At 42.8% G+C, this 27,622-nt stretch overlaps 1 protein-coding gene across 7 annotated transcripts in view; it reads left to right on the top strand.

Annotated features, from left to right (window-relative positions):
* The window catches only part of LRBA (LPS responsive beige-like anchor protein), a 1,301,884-nt gene that overhangs the window by 924,203 nt on the left and 350,059 nt on the right, over positions 1 to 27,622 (top strand). For all 7 annotated transcript variants that reach the window (XM_033940548.1, XM_033940584.1, XM_033940558.1 and 4 more), the window contains exons 42-43: positions 9,199 to 9,301; positions 12,967 to 13,082. In XM_033940548.1, the coding sequence (XP_033796439.1) occupies positions 9,199 to 9,301; positions 12,967 to 13,082 (219 nt within the window). The remainder of the gene's footprint in view (positions 1 to 9,198; positions 9,302 to 12,966; positions 13,083 to 27,622) is intronic.

Genomic DNA, 27,622 nt, shown 5'->3' with positions numbered 1-27,622 from the left:
GCACATCAAGCAGCACTATGGGGTAAAGACCTCGAACAATTGCTTGTGCCCACTACCTATGTGGAATTCAGGAAACGCCTAAAAACACATCTGTTCCTGAAATACTTAGGAAACCAACCTATACAATCTCAATCCTCAACAAATGATCGCTAGAACTACCAATAATTAAGTCTGTACTTTGTTTATTCCATTTAATCTGTAACATTTCTAAAAATTGTAAACCGCATAGAACTTCACGGTCCTGTGGTATATAAACTGTTATTATTATTATTATTATATCTTTCTTGAGATAAGGAGACCAGAATTGAACGCAATACTCCAGGTGAGGTCGCACCATGGAGCGATACAGTGGCGAAATAATGCGTAGAATTTAGGAGGTTGGTTGGACTAAGAACTTTTCAGCGCCCTCTCATATGCTGAATTCTAATCTGCATAGAAATATCTTGATAGAGCATGATATAAATGAATTAAATAAATAAAGAGGAACCACACCCTCTGTGAGAAATTCCCTATCTCCTATTTGTCCTGTTTGTATGTTTTAATTAGATTGTAAGCTGTATTACACAAAGATTGTCACTTACATGTTTATAGTGCTATAGAACCAGTAAAACAAGAGGACATAATATGAGGTTGTGGGGTGGTAAACTTAGGAGTAATGCCAGGAAATACTTTTTCTCAGAGAGGGTGGTGGATGTTTGGAATGCCCTCCCTGCGGCAGTGATGGAAGCAAAACAGTGATCGAGTTCAAAAATGTGTGGGATAGACACAAAGGGGAGAGTATGGTGCAAGTGGTTAAAGCTACAACCTCAGCACCCTGAGGTTGTGGGTTCAAGCCTATGCTGCTCCTTGGGCAAGTCACTTAGTTCCCCCATTGTCCCAGGTACGTTACATAGTGAGCCTTCCAGGACAGACCTAGGGAAAAATGGCTGAGTACCTTAAAAAGAGTTTGAAAGGCTGACTATTTTCAAGTGATTTGGAGATGATTTGCAGCAGCAGAGCAGTATTTCAGTGGCCAGACATCAGAGTATTTTTTGAAGGATTACAGAAATTTCAGACATGATGTGTCAAGTGTGTTGAACTGAGGGGTGAATATATGCAATAACCTGTAAGTTCCATGGTTCCATGTCATTCCCTTCTTGGTTAGGCTGAGAACCTTTCAGCATGCCCTCATAAACATCCCCTTCCATTTCCCCTAATTTGACCCTCACAATCATTTTAGTAATCCTCCCTCTAATTCCCTAAATACTCTTCCCCTGAACCAAAGCCCCATCTACAAGTTTTGAAGGAAATCCTACCTTTTCCCCCTTATCACCCTGGGACTTAGGTAGAGGTAATCTTGGGTACTATCTGCCACTGCAGATAACACGGTGCATGTCCCCCCAGACATATCCAAGGAAACCCTCCTAGCCCCTTCCCCTCCTTGGAACTAATCTGAAGGAGATCCCTGGTAGTTCAGTGGGCCAGGATGGAAGAAGGCCCCTTCCAGTTAGCTGCAGTTCATATACAGAGACTGTCTCAACCAGGCAAGTCCTGGGGCAGTAGGGGAGGCTAGAGAGTGAGAGAGGATTTTCTTGGAAATAATGTGGGTAAGGGGATTAAGGGATTGGGACATGTATGCTGCCCTTTTGTAGTTATACAACCACACTTCAAAACAGTTTACATACAGGTACTTCAAGTATTTTCCCTATTTATCCCAGTGGGCTTACAATTGATCTAATAATGTACCTGTGGCAGTGAATTAAGTGACTTGCCCAGAGTCAGAGGGAGCAGTGCGGGATTTGAACCCACAACCTCAGGGTGCTGAGGTTGTAGCTGTAATCACTATGCCACACTCTGGTAGATCTGTCATTTGGGGAGGAGTTTACAGGGGAGATCAGATCTGGGGGAGATTATGAGGGAACAGATGGAGAGGATCTGCAAAGGAGGTAAGGGTTCACATCATGTGAGTGGGGTTGTTCAGGTCAAACAGTGTCAGAGAAATCAGATTGGAGAAGGTCTCAGGAGATGTATATGGGGTGGTGCACTGCTGTGGCAGATTTGTGATATTTATTTAATCTTGGGCTTCTGTGTTTCTAAACACAAGTGCAAGACCTTATTGCGCTTTAGTAAAAGAGATCCTACATTTAAACCATAATTCCTTTCTCTATGTAATATATGGAGATATAAATATTTCAAATTTCCATTAGAAAAATGGGGGGGGGGGGAGATAGTTTTAACTGTCAGAAAATTGATTAAGAAATAAGGTTTAATGGAACTGTTGAATTCAAGGCAAGATTTGGAAGATCAGGAAAAATATCTAACAACCTGCCTGAAAACTAGTTAGATCTGGAAAAAAGAACCCACAACTTATTGTTAAAAGACAAGCTAAAAATGTGTACCTATCAATGGAGTGGTTGTCCATAGTACTGCACTGGTTGTACAACGGTGATCTGCATGGGGTGGGGGAGATGGAGTAGATTTGTCAGAAGGGAACAGTCATACAATATATATTGGGAGAGAAAAGGTTAATGTGGTTGAAAAAAATAATATCTTGTTAGCTGTTCAGTACAGAGATTAATCTGTTATGCTTGTGGGTTGTGTGGCAGCCGGTGGACAGGAAATATTGTGCAGATGGATGGAAAAATGGAAGCTAATGTCCCATAGTTATTGAAGAAATTGAAGCTGTGATTAGGTGGATATTTCAGCAATACAGTGATCCGAAACGTACCTCAAAATCAACCATGAAATACTTAAAGTTGGAGGTTTTAGTATGGTCTTTGACAGCCCCCAGACTTACCTAAATAGTATTGAAAATCTCTAGGGATATGTCAAATGTGCAGAGTAGGTAAGGAGACTTGTTGTATGAGTAATTCTGAGCTAGGTGAGTTCTGCAAGTAAGAGTGGAAGCAAATTTCCAAAAGCCGTTATTTGGAAGCCGTTATTTTTCATTGACCGGCAGGATTGAGTCAGGCCTACAGTAGGTGATATCTTCTGACAGTTCTGAGAGACAATACCTGAGCAATGATTCTTTTACCTCAGTTTTGAGTTTTCCACTGTGAGAAGACATGAAAAGAGAGCCTATGTGTAATGTTTTTTCTATTCACCTTTTTTTTTTTTAAATCTTTATTAATTTTCAGAACTGATACAAAGTGCAAACCATGAAACATAAAACAGCACTTACAGTCGAACAAATATTTAAAAAAGTACCTTCCCCCCTCCCTCCCTCTCTGGATGCGTGTTAAAATCATCTAGGAATTAGGGGATTAATCAACTAGTCAGTCTTTTGTTTAACAAATGCCTCTAATGGATCCCATATTTCTCTAAATCTTTTATTAAACTAAACTAAACTAAACCTTGGGTTTATATACCGCACCATCTCCACGAATGCGGAGCTCGGCACGGTTTACAGGAAGAAGGATGAGAGAGGAACTACAGTGGAGAGATTAAAGAGTTAGGTGTAAAGGGGGAAGGTGAGAGGCCTAAGAGGGGGGAAGTGTTAGAGTTTTGAGAATAGCCAGGTTTTTAGGTGTTTGCGGAAGAGTTGGAGGGAGCTTGAGGTTCGGAGTGGGGAGGTGAGTTTATTCCAGATCTCAGTGATTCTAAAGGGGAGGGATGACCCAAGTTTGCCTGCATGGGAAATACCTTTTATGGAAGGGAAGGATAGTTTAAAAATTTGGGAGGATCTGGAGGAAGTAGGGGTTGGGGAGTTCCAGGATAGAGGGATAACGGTAGGAAGGATGCCATGTAGGATCTTGTAGGCCAGACACGCACATTTGAAGTGGATCCTGGGGATTACTGTGAGCCAATGGAGCTTAGACAGGAGTGGTGAGACATGATCAAATTTGCTTTTCGCAAAAACAAGCTTAGCTGCGGCGTTCTGAATCCGCTGAAGTCTGTGGAGGCTTTTCTTGGTTAGGCTGAGGTAGATAGAATTGCAATAATCCAATCTGGAGAGGATGATGGATTGTACTAGGACTGCGAAGTGTTTTTGGTGAAAATAGGGTCTGACTTTCCTTAGCATGTGAAGGCTGAAGAAGCATTTCTTCACCAGGGATTGGAGATGTTCGTTGAAGGATAGAGAAGAGTCTAAGGTGACACCCAGAACTTTGCTTGAGAACTCGAGCTGTAATGGGGGGCCGGAGGACAATGGGATGGAGGAAGGTAGATGGTCTAATTTTGGGCCGAGCCAAAGGAGTTTTGTTTTGGACTCGTTTAGTTTCATATGCATTGTGAATGCCCAGGATTGGAGGTTCTTTATGCATGAGGATATGTTCGTGGAGAGGTTAGTGAGTTTCGAGTCGGTCTCAAGGAGGACGAGGATGTCATCAGCGTAAGTGTAAAGAGTTTCAAGGGGGGATAGTTGGAGTAGTTTCAGGGAGGACATGTAAATGTTAAAGAGGATTGGGGAGAGGGGTGAGCCTTGTGGGACACCACAAGTCGGGGTCCAGGGGGAGGATGAGGTGCCGCTCATGTTAACCATGTAAGAGCGGGAGCGCAAGAATTTGGAGAACCAATCAAGAACTATGGAGCTAATGCCTATCTCGGAGAGTTGGAAAATTAGAATGTCGTGGTGGACAACGTCAAAAGCTGCGGAGAGGTCAAATTGTAGAAGGACAGCAAACTTGTTACGAGAATGCAGTTGCTGAACCTTAGAGATTAGAGAGGCCAATAGGGATTCAGTGCAGAAGTTGGGTCTGAAGCCATATTGGTAAGGTAAGAGGATGGAGAATCTTTCTAAGTAGGAAGAGAGCTGGGTAGATATGATAGACTCGAGCAGTTTGGTGAGGAGAGGGATATTTGCTATTGGACGGTAGTTGGATGGTATGGAGGGGTCTAGGTCAGCTTTTTTCAGTAAAGGGGTCAATGCGATGTGTCCCATTTCAGTGGAGAATAGGCCTGATAATAGGGCAGAATTTATGAGTTTGGTAAGAGATGTGATGGCCTGTGCAGGGATTTTCTCAAATAGGTAGGAGGGAAATGGGTCCAGGATGCAGTTGCATTATTTTAACTTGAGGCAGAGTTTAAGGGTCTGAGAATCAGATATGAGCTCGAAGACAGTCCTTTTATTATTTCCCAATTGTTCTGCACTCTGAAATAAACTATTAACATACTCATTTGGTAACAAACCACAGGCGAAATCATCATTTTCATGGTTTGGACTCTCCCCCACCAAGAAAGATGTAGTGGGCTCCAATGCGCTCACACATTACTTTGACTTTCAATAATAAGGATTTTTCATTTACTGTCATTGTGTCGTCCAATGATTTTTGAATCATTATATCCAAATATTTTATTCCCTCTTCCTTCCAAAGGAATGGGAATGGATCAAATAAAGCTTTTATACAGTGTACATTCAATGAAAGAACCTTTGATTTACTCCAATTTATCTTATATCCAGAACATTTTCCAAAACAATCAATCAATTCCAGTTGATTCAGGATTTTTCAAATGAAGCAAAATATCATCTGCATAAGCCGAAACTTTATAATCTCAACCCACATCCGGAATTCCCTGTATTTCCTATTCATCTTAAAAAAATAAAAGTACATTGCCGACTTTTACTTTTTTTCCTGTGATGATGTCCCCGATGAAGTCAGGGTTCTGTCTCTGCCTGCAGTGTGGGGGGTCTAAGTGCAGGTAAAGCACAGACATCAGGGCAGAACACGCTACAGGGATTCAAAGAAGGTTTGGATAAATTCCTGAAGGATAAGGGGATGGAGGGGTACGGATAGAAGTAGAGCTAGGTTATAGGTAGAGTCAGGGACCACTTGACAGGTCATGGACCTGATGGGACGCCGCGGGTGCGGACTGCTGGGCGCGATAGACCTCTGGTCTGACCCAGTGGAGACAACTTCTTATGTTCTTATGTTGGCCTGTAGCAGTGCAGACATCTCCTTTGGAACAGCTTACCCCTTCCAGTGGCATCTACTGAATCCGGGTCATAGTAACAATGAGGTTTCTCCCACTGGTTTACTGCCTCTTCCAGAGAAGCCATATAACACACTAACAACCCAGAATAAATCTTTATATTATATCCTCTAAAATTACTGATTTAGCACCATTTTTTTTTTAAAATAGTAATGCTTTTGTTCTGTAAAATCCTCAGCAGGCTCCTCCTCCTTTTTACGTGCAGTTCATATAAGGAAAGTATGAGCCACTTTCTTCACCGTATCCTATTTTTGTATATTTTTCTTTTTAAATTATTTGTGCAAACACACCACCTTTATATAAATATTAAATAGTTTATAAGAAAGACGTATCTTAAAGTAAGTCTTGGGAATGCCTCCACCGACATGCCATGTTTCACTTTTTCTTCAGGGTCCAGGCTCCCAACATACCAGGAGATTTTCATATTGCGCTCCAAAGGTTCTCATTGAGAATTGACCATGAGAACCTTTGAACCTGCCCCCACTTGCTTGCCTATCAAGTGCTGCCTTCCTATATCTGCAGTGCAACAGGAAACAAAAACTCTGTTCTTCCCCTCTCTTCCACCTACCCGTTTCTTTACCCTTTGCCTCCTAGATTCTGTGGCTGCAAAAAAACAAAGCAGATGCAGGGCCATAGCTTGCAGCCATGAAGTCCAGGAGGCAGTAGGAAGGGAGCAGGTAGGTGGCAAGGAGGGGAAAGAGAGTTTTTATGTTGTAGGGTGGGGAAGGGGAGAAAGATAGAGGGCTGATCTTGGATAGTGGCAGGAGAAGACAGAGGAAATGTTGCATAGGAAGGGGGGGGGAGACTGATTTTGTTACTGTTCTGCACTCTGTCTGACCTGTTGGCTGTGTTTCAGGCACTCTCCAATCCATTCCTGAGCCCTCCTGCCTCTTTAGCCACCGCAAATGAGGTAGATCTGATTGCTTGCCCTGTCCATCCAGAATTGATATCAGCGGTAGAGAATGACACGGGGAAAAAATTTATCACCGTTCCCGCCCCATCCCCGTGAGCTTTTCCCCATTCCTTCCCCATCCCCGTGAGCTCAGTCCCTATCCCGTGAGCTCAGTCCCCCTTCCTGCCTTGCAAACTGTCAGATCCCATCTGCACAAGCCTTGAATAGTTATGATTTATACTGAACTTATTTTATTAAAGTATAAAAAGAGACAATATTCTGTATAATTGTCATTTTATAAACACAAATAATACAGAGCAAAGATCAACAAAACCCCTGTCTCCCCTCCCTTTCACAAATATCCCCTTCACTATTGTGAAAACTGAACAAACCAAATTACTACAGAATGCTACATAGAAAAATCAAGCTAACAGAATATTTCAGTCACACATGGAAGGAATAGTGTTAGGTGAGTGCAACTAGGGCAACTGGCCATTGGTCAGAGAGAGAGCCCTAAGCCAGCTGGAAGCTAAAGAAGCACAGCCAGGGCTTTGCGGTCCCCAGTTATGTCTAATACCAGCTCTAGCAAGATACATATTTCAAATCTGAAATATTCTAATCATAAAATATAAAATACATTTATTATTTTCTACCTTTTGTTGTCTGGTAATTTTATTCTTCAAATCACATTAGTCTCAAGCTTTGGTTTTGGGTTCCTTCTGTCTTCATCGTGGCATGGCTAGCTCCTGAAAGTAAAATAGGTACAAGAGGAGTTCAGGAGGAAATGCCGAGTCTGACGGGGGCGCAATTTTTTTTACCACAGGAGTAAGATTTTTCAATGCTCCCATAGGACGGTGAAAGGTCTTGTCCCCATTCCTGCAGTAAACCAGTTGCACATGTCTCCATTCCTGTGGATTTACTGCAGTGACCACAGTTTACCCTGGTAAATGGTCCCCGTGTCATTCTCTAATCAGCGGCACTCTCCGGTCCTTTATTGAGACCCTCCTGTGTCTCTAGCCATTGTGAATGCGGCAGGCTCATCTCGCTATGTCCCTTTGCAATTGCTAATAAAGATATTTAAAAAAAAAAAGTGATTTAAGCAGTTAGCACCATATCTTCACTGGCCCTAGCAGTGTGTACTACTTAGGCATGTACCACGGGAATACACATAAGGAACAGGGCATTTCCTTTGTGTGCTCTTGAATGTTCACCTCCTCTTACATGGCCCTCTGCTTATATTATAGTGTCCTATTCCACACTTGCCATATCTTATTACCCTCTCTTACCTTCATCACCATGGGTCTGTCACACTATATCTCTGTTATCTAAGGCCATTGTATGCTGCATTACTGCATTCTTGAACCAGTAATCTTTCTCTCCTCCACTCATTGATAGTACACCCTTGCCTGGACCCTTTCTTATAGTACTAGTAGGCAGTCGGCCTTATGAATCCCTGTTTCCTGTGGGGCAAATCTCATCTAATACATGATTTGATTTTAACTCATAACTTAGCCCTCCTCTGTCTGATTGAAACCTGGTTCACTGATGCTGATATAGCATATGAGGTACATCCATTAATCTAACCCTCTGACTTTCTGGATTTTATTTTATTAATTTTTTTTAAAAAAAATTTATTTAGTTTTTAATGCCAGCAGAAAGTGCAATACAATTTACATACAAATAATAATAATCAAATAAGCACTTATAAACATAAAAAGCATAAGTCATGGCTCTGACAGACCCTAATTCTTCTCCCTCCCTATGCTGAGACTTAGTGTCACGGACCTCAGGGCAAAAGTTTTGCCACTTTTAGTCTCAGCATAGGGAAGGAGAAGCATTAGGGTCCGTCAAAGCTAAAGTGTCATGGAGGTCTGTCAGAGCTATGACCTATGCTGAGACTAAAAGTGGCAAAACTTTGCTATTTCACAAGCTATCAAAGTAGCTTAGAGGTTAGGGCAGTTGTCTTGGCCCCTGCTGAGCTGGGTTCAAGACCAGCTTGAACCAAACATATGTTTTCCTGCCGCAGCTCTGTGGTAAAACACAGACCTCCCTTAGCTAAACTTTTTCCTCAAATTAATTATTATTAATAAAAGACTGTCAGCACAGATCTGTGGGGTCAGAAACGGCAACAGATACAGGGGTGGAATGAGGGGCTAAAACGCGGACCTGCACACATGAAATATGAAACCTCAGCTGTCAATAAATGAAGATTTTTAAGGATGTGCGGTTAAGGTCCATGAGATCCACGTTTTACCCCTTCCCCCCATAGCCCACTAATAACATTTGATTAACAAAAAGGGGGAATGTTCAGTGGCACATCAATGTAGCCTATATAAATCCAATGTTATTGTATGGGATAAAATCAAATATAATGTTTTAACTGTTCTGTTTTCCTACAGTTGCCGTCATGTTCAACTTTCCAGACCAGTCCATGGTAAAGAAAGTAGTACATTGTCTACCCCGAGTTGGCATTGGCACTAATTTTGGATTGCCACAAACAAGGTATTACAAGTTTCAAACTGTATCCTGGAAAACTAGAAGAAAATTGATCATATTTCATAAAAGAACAGTATTTGTTAAAAATTGGTTACTCTCTTCTATAGCTGAATGTTTTATCATGATCTTAATTCTATAATTAGAACAAAATCAGTCACAAGAGATACTGTAGCTACTTATTCTGTAGCTGATAATAAACCATGAACAGAATTGTTTGGCTCATCTGATTTCATCTTATGAATAGAGAGAGTCCAATAAATGTAAGTAGCCATATAATATTAACATAGTAACATAGTAGATGACGGCAGATAAAGACCCGAATGGTCCATCCAGTCTGCCCAACCTGATTCAATTTAAATTTTTTTTTTTTTTTTTTTCTTCTTAGCTATTTCTGGGCAAGAATCCAAAGCTTTACCCGGTACTATGCTTGGGTTCCAACTTTGAAAAACTATTATTTTTCAAGAGTAGAGACATAGACGAACATAGAACATTGCAGAAAGACCATGCTTATCCCATCTCCCCATTCGTACCAACTGACAACTTCACACATTTCCTGTGTTTTGACAGCATTTTTCCATGAATGAATGCAGAGAAATAAAGTTTATAAATAAAAGCAAAAAAAATAATATACCTTTTTAATTCAACTAACAATGTATTTCATGACCAACTTTGGGAAATTTAACACTCCCTCAGGTTAGAATAAAACAAAAGATGATATTCCCAGAAAATATAATTGAATCATGGAAAGCAATCTGAGGATAGTCTGGAGGAGAAAGATGAGGGGATAAGGAGAGTTCATGGATGACTGGCAGTAGCATTTTATGACTCATACTGAATTTTAAAGCCCAGATTTTTGTTAGCCTTTTTGTTTTTATCAGATCCAAACTTCGAAAAGCCTTATGTTTCTGGAATGTTATAAATTTTGGTATCATAAGGTCACAAATGCAATGGTGTGTTCCTAAAAAAATGCATCTACAAAAATGTGTCACCTTGGCCTTCTGCAGTGGTATATGAGCTTATGACTATAATGTAGTGCCCTTCACATTTTCTCAACTCAGAGAATTGTTAAGCTCTGGAACGTGTTTTTCAGAGGATGTGGTAAGAGCAGATAGCATAGCTGGTTTTAAGAAAGGTTTGGAGGAGAAGTCCATAGTCTGTTATTGAGAAAGACATGGGGGAAGCCACTGCTTGCCCTGTATTGGTAGCATGGAATGTTGCTACTGTTTGGGGTTCTGGAATCTTTTGTTCCTCTTTGGGATTCCGGAATCTGAATGGAATGTTACTACACCTTGGATTTTGGCCAGGTACTGGTGACCTGGATTGGCCACCGTGGGAACGGGCTTCTGACCCAGTGAAGCTATTCTTATGTTCTTATGTTACTACATTGGATGAGGAGCATGAGTACAATCCCCTTATGCTATGTGTATTGGGTGCATGTATCGGGGTGTAGGAGAGGGATCAACTGCCTAAGTTAAACTTGATTACAAATATAAAAAGTGTTATAAGGTGAAGAAGGTCAGAGCTTGTATAAAAGGATCATCTGTTGATTGCAGAAATAAACTAGAGATAGTATTCTGCAGTGAAAATCATTGGGGTCCTTTTACTAAGGTACGCAAACTGATTTAGCATGCACTAAATGCTAAGGCTCCCATTATATTCTATGGGCACCCTAGCATTTAGCACACGCTAAATCGATTAGCGCGAGCTTAAATCAGCACGTGCTAAATCGGTTTGCGCAACTTAGTAAAAGGACCCCATTGATATTGTTTTTAAAAGAAGGATAGAGGGCCAGAAGAAAGATCATTCATCCATGGGAAAACCTATGGAGTAATGTGATGTAATGTGATGTAATGCAATGTAATCCAGCATTTATAGATTGCCTTCTGCCCCTACATCAGTCCAAGAGATCTGCAATAGAATCATCACTCCAGAACAGATAAAATTGCTGAAAAGGAGAACTGTCATAAAGGCAGATGGCGTTTAATGTGAGCAAGGGCAAAGTGATGCATGTGGGAAAGAGGAACCCGAACTAAAGCTACGTGATGCTGGGTTCTGTGTTAGGAGCCACTGCCCAAGGAAAGGATCTAGGTGGCACTATAGAGGATACGTTAAAACCCTCATCTCAATGTGCGGCGGCAGCTAAGAAAGCAAAGAGAAGATTAGGAATTATCAGGAAAAGGATGGAAAACAATGCTGAAAATGTAATAATGCACTTGTATTGCTTTATGGTATCGCTGAACCTCAAATACTGTATGCAATTGCTGTATCTCAAAAAAGATATAGTAGAATTAGAAAAGGTACAGAGAAGGGTGATGGAAATGTTAAAAAGAATGGGATGACTTCCCTATAAGGAAAGTCCAAAGTAGCTAGGTCTCTTCAGCTTGGAGAAGAGATGGCTCAGGGGTGATATAATAGAGGTCTATAAAATACTGAGTGGTGTGGAAAGATTAGATGTGGATCGCTTGTTTACTCTTTCCAAAAATACTAAGACTAGGAGGCATGTGATGAAGCTACTAAGTAGTAGATTTAAAACAAACTGGAGAAAATATTTCTTCACCCAACGTGTAATCAAACTCTGGAATTCGTTGCCAGAGAATGTAGTGAAATAAATGAGCTTAGCAGGGTTTTAAAAAAAGTTTAGATAAATTCCTAAAAGTGAAGTCCATAGGCCACTATTGAGATGGCTTAGGGAAATCTACTGCTTATTTGTAAGATAAGCAGCATAAAATCTGTTTTATTACTTGGGATCTAGCTAGGTTCTTGGAACCTGGGTTGGTCACAGTTAGAAACAGGATGTTGGGCTTGATGGACCTTTGGTCTGTCCCGGTATGGCAGTTCTTATATTTGATTCTATTTGGGTAGCTCTATTTCGGGTAGAACTCTGAGTTACTAAGAATTCTGTTGAAGTTGTTTTAATTGCAAATAAATTGGAATTGGTTAAAGCACAACAAAGGGAGAGGGTTGTTATCTGAAGGAGGGAAACATTGGAACAAACTGTGAAATAACATAGGGCTCTTTTTACTAAGGTGCGCTAGCGTTTTTAGCGCACACTAGCCAAAAAATTACCGCCTGCTTAAAAGGAGGCGGTAGTGGCTAGCGTACGCTAAAACCGCTAGCACACGTTTGTAAAAGGAGCCCATAGTGATTTAGTGAATTAATATCTAATAATGTTCAGGAGAGACTTATGCAAAGAGAGGAAATGAAACTATGGAAAATAAATTGAGACTTCTGAATTAGAAATTTGGGAACCATTTGGATTACCAAGAAACACTTTGAAGAAATATTGCTAAATGTTCCAACTTGCCAGTTAGATCTGGGCAAGGAGATCTCAATATTTAATTAGGTGCAACTTTATAGAATAGGGGCGTAAATCATTTATATGTTTATCTACAAATTAGTGCCAATTATTGCTTGTTACATTAATTATTGGTAATTTATTGCCAATTAGCTAATTTGATTGCGTGCAGAAATGACTCCTGCATACCAAATTGCTTGCTTTATATTGAATTTGGGGGTGACCTGGATTGGCGACCGTGAGAACGGGCTGCTGGGCTTGATGGACCATTGGTCTGACCCAGTAAGGCTATTCTTATGTTATTATGTTCTTAGAATAATTAGTAGATTTTGCATTTGTTGTTTTCATTTTCAGTATTTATTATTTTATCTTGTAGGCGTATCTCTTTGGCTAGTCCCCGCCAGATTTTCAAAGCATCGAACATGACTCAACGATGGCAGCACAGAGAAATTTCAAACTTTGAATATTTGATATTTCTCAACACATTAGCAGGTAATGCTTATTTTTTTTCTTGTGTAACATACTAGAAGTTGAGCTGTGATGGCTCTACTGGTACCACATTCTCTCCTCAAGCCATATCTTTTCACTAGCAGCCAGGTGAGAATCTTCTTCCTGGTTTGGTTTGTAGTAAAAATTTTGCTGAAAAGTGGACTGAAAATCTCAGTTCTGAAATGCTGAGTATATCTATCTGATGCCCAGCAACATGCCCACTGATTTCAGGCATCGCCCTATCTACTGTGCATAATGACATTAATATCAATATCAATGGATACAGGGTGGCTGCACCCAACAACAGAATAAAGGGATTTTTAAGTTACTTGGTGACATTGAGTCAATAAAGTTTGTTCACGTTGCTGATGTCAACACATTGTATGAATTCAACTTTTCTCTATATAAGATGTTTCTTGCTCTGTTCCCCTTTTGAGTTCTTAGTGGATGTTAGGTTTGTCTGCTTGTAATTAACAAGTAAGAAAATAAATTAATGTTTTTTTCTGAGTGATAACTATGCAGTAATTTTAAGACTGAAAGCAGGCTCATTATTACTGCCCAAATACTATTTCACACCCAGCCTTATATTTGGACATCAGGTGTGTTTTCTTCTCAGCGCAGACTTATTGATCAGATAAATGATCATAAATTTTTGGATAAATTTGAGATTTGATATTAGAGGATTTGGAACACTAAGGGGCTGATTTTGTAAGCGGTGCTAGAAAACAGGCAGCTGCCATGTGTCAATCACGGACAGGTGCCGCTTACAGAATTGCAGCTACGCCTATATTTCCAACATCTAGGGTTCTTGCAGAATCGTGGCCAGCATCACTCCTAAATATGTCCACTTCTGTGCTTTGGCATCACTGGGTGAATATTCACACAATATCAAAAACCCAAAGGGGAATATCAGAACAATGAAAAAAACTAAAATCTCCAGATATAAACCAAAAAGGTTGAAATGAGGTGGGCCTGCCCCTTCCCAGTTCATTGTGGGATGCACCGGGGAGCGACCTAAGGCTTGATTGGGCCAGGCGCCTAAGGCCCCTCCTAGGGATATACATATGGCTGCCTAGGTCACCTAAGGCTATGCCTAACCTTAGGCAAGCTTAGGCCAGCTTTGGGCCTCCCTATGCTTCCGGAGGCACCTCCAGTATAGGTGGCCTGCCTGGAGAGCATTTTTTTTTTAAAGGTATATCTCGATTGGCTGGTTAGACAACTGTAGGACTCCTACAGCTGCCTACAATCGGGATGCAGTTTACAGAATCCGGGCCCGTGTGTCCCAGGCGGCCCTGAGCAGTCAGGGTACGCCATGATTAGGGCAGTTAGGGTCTTAGGGCAGGCGTGTGCTGTGTTGAGAATAGGATTGTCTTCACAGCTTTCCGGAAGGGGAACAGGATGTCTATTGCTCTGGTGGCAGGGTGGAGCTGGTTCCACAATTTGGACATGATGTGGGACTGTGGTCATTTCCAGGCACTTTCCAAGCGGAGGTGGTTCACTGGCAGAATGCTCAGCTGGAGTTCTTGTTGGGATCGGAGTGGACTTGCTGGGTGATAGACGGGAAGCTTTTCTGCCATGTAGTGGGGAGTCATGCCATGGAGTTGTTTGAATGCTATCATTAGTTACTTGAAGAGGGCTTACTTCTTTATTGGGAGCCAGTGAGCTTCATTCAGTGCAGGTGAAATGTGGTTGAAAGGGCTGAGGTTTTTTTAAATAGTCTCACTGTGGCATTTTGGACTCTTTGTAATCGGCACTGCTTCTTTGATTGGTAGGCCAACATACAGGCCTTTACAGTAGGCCATGCGAGATAGTAGCTAGGTAAAGTCTGTATTGGAGAAGTATCGACAAAGATGTTTTAGTTATCGCAGACAGTAGAAGGAAGTGGACACTACCTTGGAGATTTGGGCAGATAAAGACAGGTTAGCATCTAGTATGATGCCTAGGCTGCATACTTGGTCTTTGGATTCAAGAATAGTGTTATCGAGTAAGGGATGGATGCGGGATTTGGCAGAATTCTCTACATATCCATAATAGCTCGGTTTTGGCGGGTTTAATTGGAGTTTGCTATTCTTCTTATAAAATTATGTTGCATGTACATTGTGAGCTGTGTAATGAAATATTTAGGGAAATATTTTGGATAGTGTATAGGTGGAGTTGCAAAGTATGCAAGTAAGTTATAAAATGATCAGCTACTTGCATAATTCATCCATATAAATGTACACTCACTCCTGAGCTGATGTAAATGTGGAGAACCACGTTTTAGCTGCAATTTCTGCTGCTTAGTGCAGCTATTTTATAAGGGCACATTGTTGCCTATGTGTTTATATAAAATGGGTTTAAAAAAAGCTTTACTTGGTCTCTAAACCTAGCTGACTTTTTATAAAATTACAATCTAGGTGAGCAATAATTCATAACACAAAGTGTTTCTCCTTATTATTGGGAATAAGCAAAATGGAGAGATGCATTGAATAAAATTGAATTGCCTTCATTCATTTTGTTTAGCTTAGGCACAACATGAGTGAGTTGAATAATTTCAATGTACTGTAATAGTATAAAATGGTAATTATTTTTCACTTGAAGTTTCAAACAGAATGGAATACATCAAGATGAGGTCTCCATGCATAATTGTTTTCTTTTTTTATGTGAAAACATAAAAGAGTAATTATAAGAAAAGTGTCAACTGTAGTAAGCCATTATTTAAAATGCAGATTCATTCAAATTGCATTCTATTTGAACTTCCAAAGTGTTTGAGTAAATATGCCTGAAAGTAAAATAGAATTTGTTCCAAACTTGTTTTAGAAGAGTTAAAGAAGAACTATACTGTAATTTGAGGTACTGGAATTGATGTACAGTGGAACCTTGGTTTACGAGCATAGTTCGTTCCAGAAGTATGCTCGTAAACCAAATTGCTCGTATATCAAAGCGAGTTTCCCCATAGGAAGTAAAGGAAACTCGCTTTGATCCGTTTCACCTCTTTCTCCCCCCCCCCCCCCTAGGCTACTGGCACTGCTCCATTACCCCCCCCCCCCGCGATCCGGCATCCCCCCCGTTCGCGTTGTTCCCCCCCCTGCGATCCTACATCCCCCCCGAGCACCGCAACAACATCGCTTACCCTGATTGGGCACCGGCACCAGCACCAATGCACAGGAGGTGCCGGTGCCCGAAGATCCTCCCTCTTCTGGCCAGGACTGGGCTGGGCAGTGCGATGGAGATCCTCCCTCTTCCCTGTGCTGGGCTGGACTGAGCTTTGAACATTTGCGTATGCTCAAAGCCTTCTGGTCTCGCTCTGTCCGAAGGCGCAAATGCTCAAAGCCCAGTCCAGCCCAGCACAGGGAAGAGGGAGGATCTCTGTCGCACCGCCCAGCCCAGGCCAGAGGAGGGAGGATCTTCGGACACCGGCACCTCCTGTGCATTGGTGCTGGTGCTGGTGCCGGTGTCCAATCGGGGTAAGCGATGTTGTTGCAATGCTCGGAGGGGGATAAAGGATCGCAGGGGGGGGGAAGACGCGAGCGGGGGGGATGCCGGATCGCTGGGGGGGATGCTGGATCGTGGGGGGTGGGGGGGTGGCACTTGTAAACCGAGTCAAACTTGGTTTCCGAGGTGCTGATTTTGCGAATGTTTTGCTCGTCTTGCAAAACACTCGCAAACCGGTGCACTTGACTTTTAGGCAGTCATTATTACTGAACTCAATAGCATCTATAATAAAGTGGTAATTTAAAAAAAAAAAAAAACAGTTCATGATTCTCTGTGGCCTTTATTAGCTTGATGATTCTTAGTTAAGGAAAAGACTTGTGAAGTAATGCAGGTTGTGTTCAGAACAAAGAGCCACATATTCTGCAGGAAGTCTAGAAAACATGGTCCCTGTTACTCATTATAACTTAAGATAATTTTGTTTCTCATACTTCGAGGATTAGTATATACTGTTTTCCAGACATTGTCCCTTTTCCCATCTATGTAGAGGTATTCATTGATTTGCTTACCTGAGGGCTTATACTCATCTGGTGGCTTTGATCACCCTTCCCCATCACTTCTAGTTTAAAGCCCTCTTCAGTAGATTAGCCAGACTGCCGCTGAAGACACTTCTTCCATTGTTTGATAAATGTATACCATCCCTGCTCAGCAAACCTTGGAAAATCATCCCATGGTCTAGGAAACCAAAAGGCTCTCGATGACACCATCCACGTAGCCACACATTCATCTCCAGGATGCATGCTTCTCTGACCTGGCCCTTACCCTCGACAAGGAGGATGAATGAGATTACAACCTGCGCACATGACCGTTTCACCTTCTCTCCCAGAGCCACGAAGTCACTGGTGCCACTGTGGATGAGCAACATCGGATAATAGTGATCAGGCTTGATAAGTCTTGGCAATCTCTCTGTAACATCTTGTATTTTAGCACAAGGTAGACAGTATACCTCCCGGGACATCATGTCTGGTCTGCAGATGGACGCTTGTGTACCCCTCAGAAGGGAATTGCCAACCACCACTAATATATGCCTCCTATTGGTCATGGATCCAGCAATTTTAGAGATTTCAAGCTTTGGTCCTTCCTCTCCATATACTTTATCGTGCGAATGAAAGGCTCTGATGATTGGAGGTCTGTTCTGGATCTTACACATGTGAATGAGGCTCTCTGGATCTCACACTTTCGTTTAGAGACGGTGTGGTCTGTCATAGCAGCAGTGGCACTGGGAGAATTCCTTGCCTCTCTGAATCCCGATTTTCCCACAAATTTCTGTACTTTCATGTCTTATAAAGTCATTACCAATTCTTGGCTCTGTCATTTGGCCTAGTGATGGACCTTCACCAAGGTGGTGGTGGTTGTTGCAGCTCATGTGAGAAAAATGGGTTTGCAGGTGCACCCGTACTTGGACGACTGGTTGATCAGAGCTCCCTCGTTTGCTGACAGCGTACTGTGGATCAGGTGATCTGGATTTTGGAGGACCTCAGGTGGATTGTAAATTACAGAAAGAGCAGTTTGTTGCCCACACAATGTCTGGAGTACCTGGGTGTTCTGTTCTATACGGCGGTGGGTCATGTCTTATCTTCCAGAGGCACGCAGACAGAAGCTGCGTGCTCAGATTTCTTCTCTTCTGGACAAGGCAGCTTCTAAGTGTGGGACTGTCTTCAGGTTTGGAGCGTCATCTCCAGGTACTCTGCAGTGCATGTGGCCGGAGTCGACAATGTTCAAGCAGACTTTCTCAGCAGACATACTCTAGATTTAGGTGAGTGGGCGCTGTCCTCAGCGACATTCCAAGCCATTGTGCGGCACTGGGGTCAGCCTTGCTTTGACCTCATGGCCACGGTGCAGAACAAAAAGGCCTTTGACATTGTCGACCACCACCTCCTCACATCCAGACTCTATGACCTCAGAATCAAGGACACAGCCCTCCAATGGATCACCTCCTTCCTCCATCAAAGGACCCAGACTGTCCTACTAGGGACACACAAATCTAAACCCAAGCCTATCAAATATGGTGTTCCTCAAGGCGCCCTTCTATCCCCCCTCCTATTCAACCTCTACATCAGGCCTGTCATTGATATAGCGCAGAAATATAGCATTAAAATCCACTCTTAAGTAGATGACATCCAGCTGCTCCTCCCTCTAGGCGAGAACCAGTCATCCCAAATTGCTAACCTCCAACACTGCTCTCTGACATGAAAACTTGGATGTCAAACAACAAACTTCAACTAAACGCCTCTAAAACCGAACTCTTATGGATCAGAAAAAAAAGTACCAAATATACACATCCTACACTAGCATGGGACTCCACTCTACTAACGGCAATAGATCAGGTTCGCAGCATAGGAGTAACCCTAGACGGACACCTATCCCTATCTGCCCACATATCCCAAGTAATCTCCACCTCCTTCTACTACCTTCGCCAACTGAAAAGGATCAAACCCTACATCTCCACACCTGACCTCGCCCAACTCCTCTACGCATATGTCCTCTCCAGAATGGATTACTGTAACTCCCTATTTAATGGACTAACCAAAAATAATCTCAAACGCCTCCAACGGGTCCAAAATGCAGCTATCCGCCTCCTACACAACCTCAACTACCACGATCCTATCTCCCCAGCACTCCGTGCTGAACACTGGCTCCCAATTAGCCAGCGCTGTGCTTTCAAGGCCCTGGCAATAGCCCACAAGAGAATTTACTCCACCACCCCTTCCTACATAAAATCCAAGCTTCCCATCTACACGCCCACTCGCACCCTCCGCTCAAAATCAGAGATACGCCTATGCACTCGCCCCGGAAGGTCCCTCCTCTCAGAAACTGCCCGCAAACGATCCTACAGCCACTTCATTCCACATCTCTGGAACCAACTCCCCCCTCAACTCAGAAAACAGAACTCATTATTAACATTCCGTAAAATGGTAAAGACCCTCCTCTTCAACTAAAGATCACCATCAGTCTACTCCCCCCCTTAAGCCCCACCTCTCTCCTCTCTCCCCTGTCTATCTTCTCCCTAAATTTCAGTATAGTCCTCTCTTAGTCTATACTCTGACAAATTGTATCTAAACTCAAATAACTTGTACTTAAACTAAACTACTTATATTTAAACTCTACTCTTAATTTGCTGTATTCTCCCTGTATTTAAATTACTACACAGTCTTGTATGTCCAAAATTTAAACCTATTGTACTTCTTATATGCCTAATTACTCTCCATTGTGTATGTTCACTTGTAGACCGTTCTGAGCTACTGGGAGGACGGGATAAAAATCTAAATAAATAAAGATCGCTTCTTCAGTTGAAGAGCCAAGCCAGGAAGCGAGGATCTCAGTGGTCTAGTTCAGCCATGGCCACAAGGAGTCTTTCTGTATGGTTTTTCTCTCTGGTTCATGATAGGCCGAATCATTTGACGGATCACAGTCCATCTGGGATGAGTCATTCTGGTGGCTCCGGACTGGCCTCACAGATCATGGTACACAGATCTGATGCGGCCTGTGGTTCTTATGCAAGGTCCAGTCTGCAGAGAGGATCTGAATCGCTTTGCTCTTTCTTATTGCACAAAGGATATTCTGATGTAGTCATTGCTACTCTGCTCAACTCTTAATGTCAACTACTGTGTCTGCATACACTAAGGCATGGAAGACTTTCCAACATTGGTGCGACCAAGAGATGGTGGAGCCATATACCACTCCGATTTCAGTGATTCTGGCCTTCCTCCAAGCGGGCCTGGATAAAGGCCTTACCGTGACGTCCCTTTGGGTCCAAGTTGCTGGGTTCTCTTGTTTCAGAGCCCGGAATTGTTCTTCGCTTGCATGTCACCCTGACATTGCAGATTTCTGAAGGGTGCTCTTTACATTAGACCACCAATCAAACCACCATTCCCTTCTTGAGACCTGAACTTGGTGTTGTCTAGTCTTACCAAAGCTCCATTTGAGCCTCTGAGAGAAGCTTCCCTCTGGACTTGATGCTCAAGACTTGTTTTTTGGTTGCCATTACTTCAGCGAGACATATCTTAGAACTCTTTCTTATTGAGAGACCTTCCTGAGGATCTAAGATACTGGGATTTCCCAGTGCACGGTTTCTTCTTTTTTGACGAAAGTAGTTTTGGCTTTCCATGTTAATCAAGAGGTGTGTTTACCTGTTTTTCAGCCTTCAGCCTCAAAGATGGACTTCTATGCTATCTGGAGGTCATTAATGAGTTTTGTCTCTCTGACTATCTGTTTGTGCTGACTCATTCTTTTAAGTGGAGCACTCCCGCTTCCAAGGCCACTATTTCCAGGTAGATCTGAAAGGCCATTTCATCAGCCTATATTATTTCTGGGAAATAGTCTCCTGTTTCTGCAAAGGCACATTCTACCAGAAATGTGGCTTCTTCATGGGCTGAAGATAGAGGGTCTCTCCAGAGGAGATTTGCAAGGCAGCAACGTGGTCTACTTTGCACACATTCACTAAATTTTACCGCTCTGTCCTTCCTGCACCTGCCTACTGTCTCATTCTGTTTATGCTTTTCCAAGTTATTCTTGGATGCCAGTCAGCCCTTCGGGGTTTTGAAGAATTCTGTATATATGTTCATGTGCATGCAGGGGTATTTCCTGAGCTCCTTTGATGCCTTTGTTAGCAGTTTCAATTTGAGTTTACATGTTGAGCAGAATAGTTGTATTTGAGAATTTTCCCTTTGATGCCTCTACTTAACGTTACCTGTGGGAGATCTCAGTACTTGGGTACTAACTGTAGGTGGTGCTATAGCTCCCAGTGAAGTACAGGAGAATAAGAGAAAAAGTCCAGAGTGGATTCCTTCTGCATTTGGCACACGGCCATTGGGATACAACCAACTTGTCTAGAATGTCTCACCCATCTACTAGAAAAGATATTATCGTGGTAATACCATAATCTCTTCATATCAAGTCCCATCGTCTCAGCACCCTGAGGTTTTGGGATCAAATCCAAGTGCTCCTCCTTGTGTCCCTGGGCAAGTCACTTAGGGTAGAGAGTTGCGCGGGGACAGAAATCCCACCTGTCCCCACCCGTCCCCGTCAAAGTCCCACCCGTCCCCGTTAGGAATCCCACCCGTCCCCGTGAGGAATCCCCTCCGTCCCCGCCCGTCCCTATAAACTTCAGAAATAGTTATTTCATTTAATTATGCTACTGAATTAAAGGCTCTGATAGAAACCTATTTACAATTAAGCAAAAAGACTTTATTAATTTGGAAATATTAATTGGGAAGAATACATGCTTTGTAAACGGGTTTCTACCAGAGCCTCTAATGTTTATAAATTTTTATCAACACAACTAATATACTACTTTATCCTGAAGCAAAAAAAAAAAAAGAAATAGAATTCTTTTCCTACCTTTGTTTCCTGGTTTCTGCTTTCCTCATGTTCTCATTCAATTCCTTCCATCCACTGTCTCTCTTCCTACTGCATCTTCCATTTGCTCTGTTACTGTGCCTCTCCCTTTCTTCCCCCTTCCAAATTGGTCTGGCACCCATCTTCTTCCCTCCGCTCCCCCCATAGTCTGGCATCTGTCTTCTTCCCTGCCAGCGTCTTCTCCCTACTCTCTCTTCCCCATTTCCTTTCAGCGTCCTTCTCCCCCAATCTTCCCCATGTCCTGTCAGCGTCCTTCTCTCCCCTCTGTCTTCCCCATGTGCTTTCAGTGTCCTTCTCCCCCCTCTGCTTCCCCATGTCCTTTCAGCGTCCTTCTCCACCTCTCTGTCTTCCCCATGGCCTTTAAGCGTCCTTCTCCACCCCTTTGTCTTCCCCATGTGCTTTCAGCATCCTTCTCCCCCCTCTGTCTTCCACAAGTGTTTTCAAAGTCCTTCCCCCCCGCCCTTCCCCTGGCCTTTCAGCGTCCTTCTCCACCCCTTTGTCTTCCCCATGTGCTTTCAGTGTCCTTCTCCCTCCTCTGTCTTCCACAAGTGCTTTCAGAGTCCTTCCCCCCCCCTCCGGCCCATCTTCCCCATGGCCTTTCAGCGTCCTTCTCCATCCCTTTGTCTTCTCCAGTGCTTTCAGCGTCCTCCCCACTCCTTCTCTCCCGCCCCGGGTGCAGCACAGCCGGCCAGGTCCCCTTACTTTTGTGGCGCTTTCCCGACCGACCGACAACAGCCCCGGTCCGACAAACCTCCCTGCCCTTAACCGCAAATCTAAATTACCTTCTTACAGCTGCTGTAAGAAGGTAATTTAGATTCGCGGCTACAGGGCAGGGAGGATTGTCAGACTGGGGCTGTTGTCGGTCGGTCCCGTGAGGGAATGCTTCATGGAGCAACTAGTCAGGGAACTGACGCGAGGGGGTGCTACTCTTGACCTCATCCTAAACGGATTAGGGGGGCCTGCAAGAGGGGTAGAAGTGGGAGGACCACTAGGCAACAGTGACCACAACGCGATCAGATTCAAATTAGAAAGGGGGACTCCCATAGTAAGGAGGACCGCAACAACTGCGCTCAACTTCAGGAAAGGAAACTATGATGCTATGAGGGAAATGGTGGGGAGGAAGCTCAGAAACATCTTTAGGATGGAGACTGTAGGAAGCGCCTGGACCCTATTCAGGGACACCCTGCAGAAAGCACAAAGAATGTACGTCCCCAGTTTCAGGAAAGGCTGCAAGAACAAGCGGTCAAAGGACCCGGCTTGGATGTCAACTGAAGTAAAGAGGGCAATAAATGACAAAAAAGTATCCTTCCAGAGATGGAAAAAGGACCCAACGGAAGAAAATCACCAGGCGCACAGGAAATGCCAAAAGGAATGCCACCGAGAGGTTAGAAAAGCAAAAGGGAAATACGAAGAGGGGCTGGCCAGGGAGGCGAAAAACTTCAAGGCATTCTTCAGTTACGTAAAGGGGAAGCGACCAGCGAGAGAGGAGGTGGGGCCGTTGGACGATGGGGATAGGAAGGGAGTGATTAAAGAGGATAAAGAGGTAGCTGAGAGGTTGAACACCTTCTTCTCGTCGGTTTTCACGAGAGAAGACACATCTAATATACCGGACTCAGAGGAGCTCATGAGTGGGGAACAGGCCAAAAAATTGGAGCACATAGAGGTAAGTAAGGAGGATGTCCTCAAACAGATAGACAGGTTAAAATGTGGCAAATCACCGGGCCCAGACGAGATCCACCCAAGGGTTCTAAAGGAACTAAGACAAGAAATAGCGGGCACAATCCAGCATGTTTGCAACCTATCCTTGAAAACTGGAGAGGTACCAGAGGACTGGAAATTGGCGAATGTCACACCTATCTTCAAGAAGGGATCGAGGGGTGACCCCGGGAACTACAGGCCGGTAAGCCTGACTTCAATTATAGGGAAGATGATGGAAGCTATGATCAAAGACGGCATTTGCGAGCACATCGAGAGAAATGGCCTACTGAGAACAAGCCAGCACGGATTCTGTAAGGGAAGGTCATGCTTAACGAACCTTCTGTACTTCTTTGAGGGAATAAGCAGTCGGGTGGACAATGGGGAACCCATAGACATCATTTACCTCGATTTTCAAAAGGCTTTCGACAAGGTGCCACATGAAAGGCTGCTTAGGAAGCTGTGGAACCACGGGGTGGGAGGGGATGTGCACAGATGGATCAAGCACTGGTTGTCGGGTAGACTGCAGAGGGTCGGAGTGAAGGGCCAATATTCTGACTGGCGGGGAGTCACGAGAGGTGTGCCACAGGGATCGGTGCTGGGGCCGTTACTCTTCAACATATTTATCAATGACCTGGAAAAGGAGGCAAAGTGCGAGGTTATAAAATTTGCAGACGATACCAAACTGTGCGGTAGAGTTAGGTCCAGGGAGGAGTGTGAGGACCTGCAAAGGGACCTGGACAAGCTGGAAGACTGGGCAAACAAATGGCAAATGCGCTTTAACGTGGAAAAATGCAAGGTCATGCATATAGTGAAAAAGAACCCGTTGTTCAACTACAAATTGGGGGGGGGGCATTGTTGGGAGACAGTAGACTTGAGAGAGACTTGGGTGTGCTGGTGGATGCATCACTGAAGCCATCTGCACAGTGCGCAGCAGCCTCGAAAAAAGCCAACAGGATGCTGGGCATCATAAAGAGGGGCATAACAACCAGGACGCGGGAAGTCATCATGCCATTGTATCGAGCGATGGTGCGTCCACATCTGGAATACTGCGTTCAGTATTGGTCGCCGCACCTCAAGAAGGACATGGCGGTACTTGAGAGAGTCCAAAGGAGAGCAACGAAACTGGTAAAAGGGCTGGAACACTGCCCATACGCCGAGAGGTTGGATAGGCTGGGGCTCTTCTCTCTGGAAAAGAGGAGGCTCAGGGGAGATATGATAGAGACCTTCAAGATCATGAGGGGCATAGAGAGGGTGGATAGGGACAGATTCTTCAGACTGAAGGGGACAACAAGTACGAGGGGGCATTCGGAGAAACTGAAGGGAGATAGGTTCAAAACAAATGCAAGGAAGTTTTTTTTCACCCAAAGGGTCGTGGACACTTGGAATGCGCTACCGGAAGAAGTGATCAGGCAGAGTACAGTACAGGGATTCAAACAGGGATTGGACGGATTCCTGAGGGATATAGGGATCGTGGGATACTGAGAGAGGTGCTGGGATGTAATACAAGTATAGAAAACTAACCAGGTAATAACCAAGTCGTGAGTGTGCAAGACCGGAGGGTTAGAACTTCGATGGGAAGATAGGACTCAATGGGAAACCAAGGTGGCAAGGGGGCCCCTTCTGGTTATTCAGACAGGTCGTGACCTGTTTGGGCCGCCGCGAGAGCGGACTGCTGGGCAGGATGGACCTATGGTCTGACCCGGCGGAGGCACTGCTTATGTTCTTATGTTCTCTAGGCTTTAATTCAGGACTGCAATGTTTTGTTTTGCTGGACTGAATTAAACCTGTATTCCTTGCTGTCAGCCTAGCAAGTAGCTTCTGAGAAAAAGCTAAATATAGTAGGTCTCCTCTTTGTTTGATATCTTTTCTAGCCTTTGTCTGGGCTTAGGAACAGGCTTAAGGCAGCCAGTGTTTAGCAGTTCTAACTTTAACATTGGAGTCACAGGGGCTTCTCTGTGACAATGTATAACCACAAAAAAATGGTATACGTCCCCTTCCTTTCCCTTTATTCTTTAAATTTAGAGTAAAAAAGAGACTTTGTAGGCAATATAAAATATTTAATTTTTTTCTTGATGCCTTTAACCCTTTCAGGACCATAAGGATCGTAGGCCAGTTTTTGTGGTTTTGACGACATTTTTATGGTAAAAAGGGCTTGCAGATGCCAAAAAATTGATTTTTTTTGTGAAATATCATTATTTTTTTTTTTTAAATCACACTTCTGGCTTATGGACAGTGTGGCAAGTGAATCTTCTCGTCAATCTGGCAACGACGCTAATGAATGAATGTCGGAACCAGTTTGTTTACATAAAGGCAGTATCATATGGAATCCGTACATATCAAATTTAGAACTGTAGACTATCCCAAACAAAATTTATAGGATTTTAAAGTTATGGGACAAATATGTCCCTTGGTCCTGAAAGGGTTAAGGGAATTGTTTCACATATCCAGGTCTTAGGCTGCCTTTGTTAAGGATCTTTGATCTGTATAATACTATTTTCATTTGTGATATACAGTATAGACAGTTAAATTATTTCCCTTTATATGCTGCAGGATCATTAAACAGTGGTGTTGGCTTTTCCAGCTAGCGTATGTAGCTGTACAGAGAACAGGAAGAGAATGTGCTAAAGATACCCAAATTTGATGATATAATGCCTGTTGAGCCATGGTTTATCTTCAGATTATGCTCCACAGTCTGTCTTATTTTGCAAGGTCGAGCCCCAAGCTATATGACTCATCTTGTTCCTTTATCTGTATGGAATTGTAACATCCTGGCTAGACACTATGTGACTCTTAATTTCCCCTCTGTTAAAAATGTAGTATATAAATCCAGCCAATTAAGGCATTTTGCATATCGATCAGCAAAATGGTGGAATTCTTTACCCAGTTTCTTTTACTATATGAAAGACATCAAACATTTTTCCCCCAAAATTCTTTTATTATATCTCAAAACAAAGATGCAGGATATGGAAATTTGACATAAGTAATACAATACAAAAGCAAAAAATTAAATTATACAATTGCTGCATCAAGCCCACAACATGAGAGGATGGTAATCAAACAATACTCAAATATATAATAATAGGAAAATATGGATAATTCAACCCAACTCCAAAAGAGCTAATTTATTCTAAACCTTCTCAGACCAGTCAAATATCTATTTTTCATGCAATTTAAGAAATTGTTCCAATTATAATGGGTTCCAAAAAACAAAATCCTTATTCAGGAAATTTATCAAACATTTACAAGGAAATTTCAAAATGTATGTAGCATCCAAAGCCACAACCCTAGATTTCAGTGTTATAAAAGCTTTTTGTATAAGTTATGTTGTCTTAGCCACATCTGGAAACATCAATACTTTAGCTCGAATAGACATCAGACTTTTGAGTCTGTTCTCATATGTATATCTAACTTGATAATGTCTAAGCATTTGTTATGGAGTCTGCTGTACCTGTTTGTGTTAAGAGATTAAAGAAAGAGGCACCAATACTTATTATTCAGTCTATTTGGTTAACGCTCACTAAAAAATTAAATTGTCTTTTTAAATTACAGCAAGTAATTTGTCCTGTTCTAGACTGTGAAGAATATTGGTGCTATCAGACTGTTAGTGTTATTGTATTGAAATTTGTTTTTAATATATGTCTTATTATTTCTTTTTTATAATATGTAATATGTTTTGATATTTGATAAGGTGGTATATCAAATTTTTAATAAACCTGAAACCTACCTCCATCTCTTCCTATACTTAACTATTCTCCATATGGCAAGAGTTTAGACTTGCCTCATTAACTTCCAAAGAGGTTCTTATAGTAAAGCTTAGTTCGTACTTTCAATGCTGTGTGTCCTATTTTATACCTATGGGTCATATGGCACTTAGGCCTGTATTCTCAAAATGGCACTGAAATTGGCCGGTGCCGGACACATGTCATTCAAACTGCAATGCCGTTTTGAGAATCACATTCTGTGTTGAAGATAGGTGCTATTAGAGGACGTAACGGCAAACTCTACAGTTGTAGTAT

This window comes from Geotrypetes seraphini, chromosome 1 (genome assembly GCF_902459505.1).
Source record: "Geotrypetes seraphini chromosome 1, aGeoSer1.1, whole genome shotgun sequence".
Classification (NCBI taxonomy): Eukaryota; Metazoa; Chordata; class Amphibia; order Gymnophiona; family Dermophiidae; genus Geotrypetes; species Geotrypetes seraphini.
This window is presented reverse-complemented; position numbering and strand designations above follow the sequence as displayed.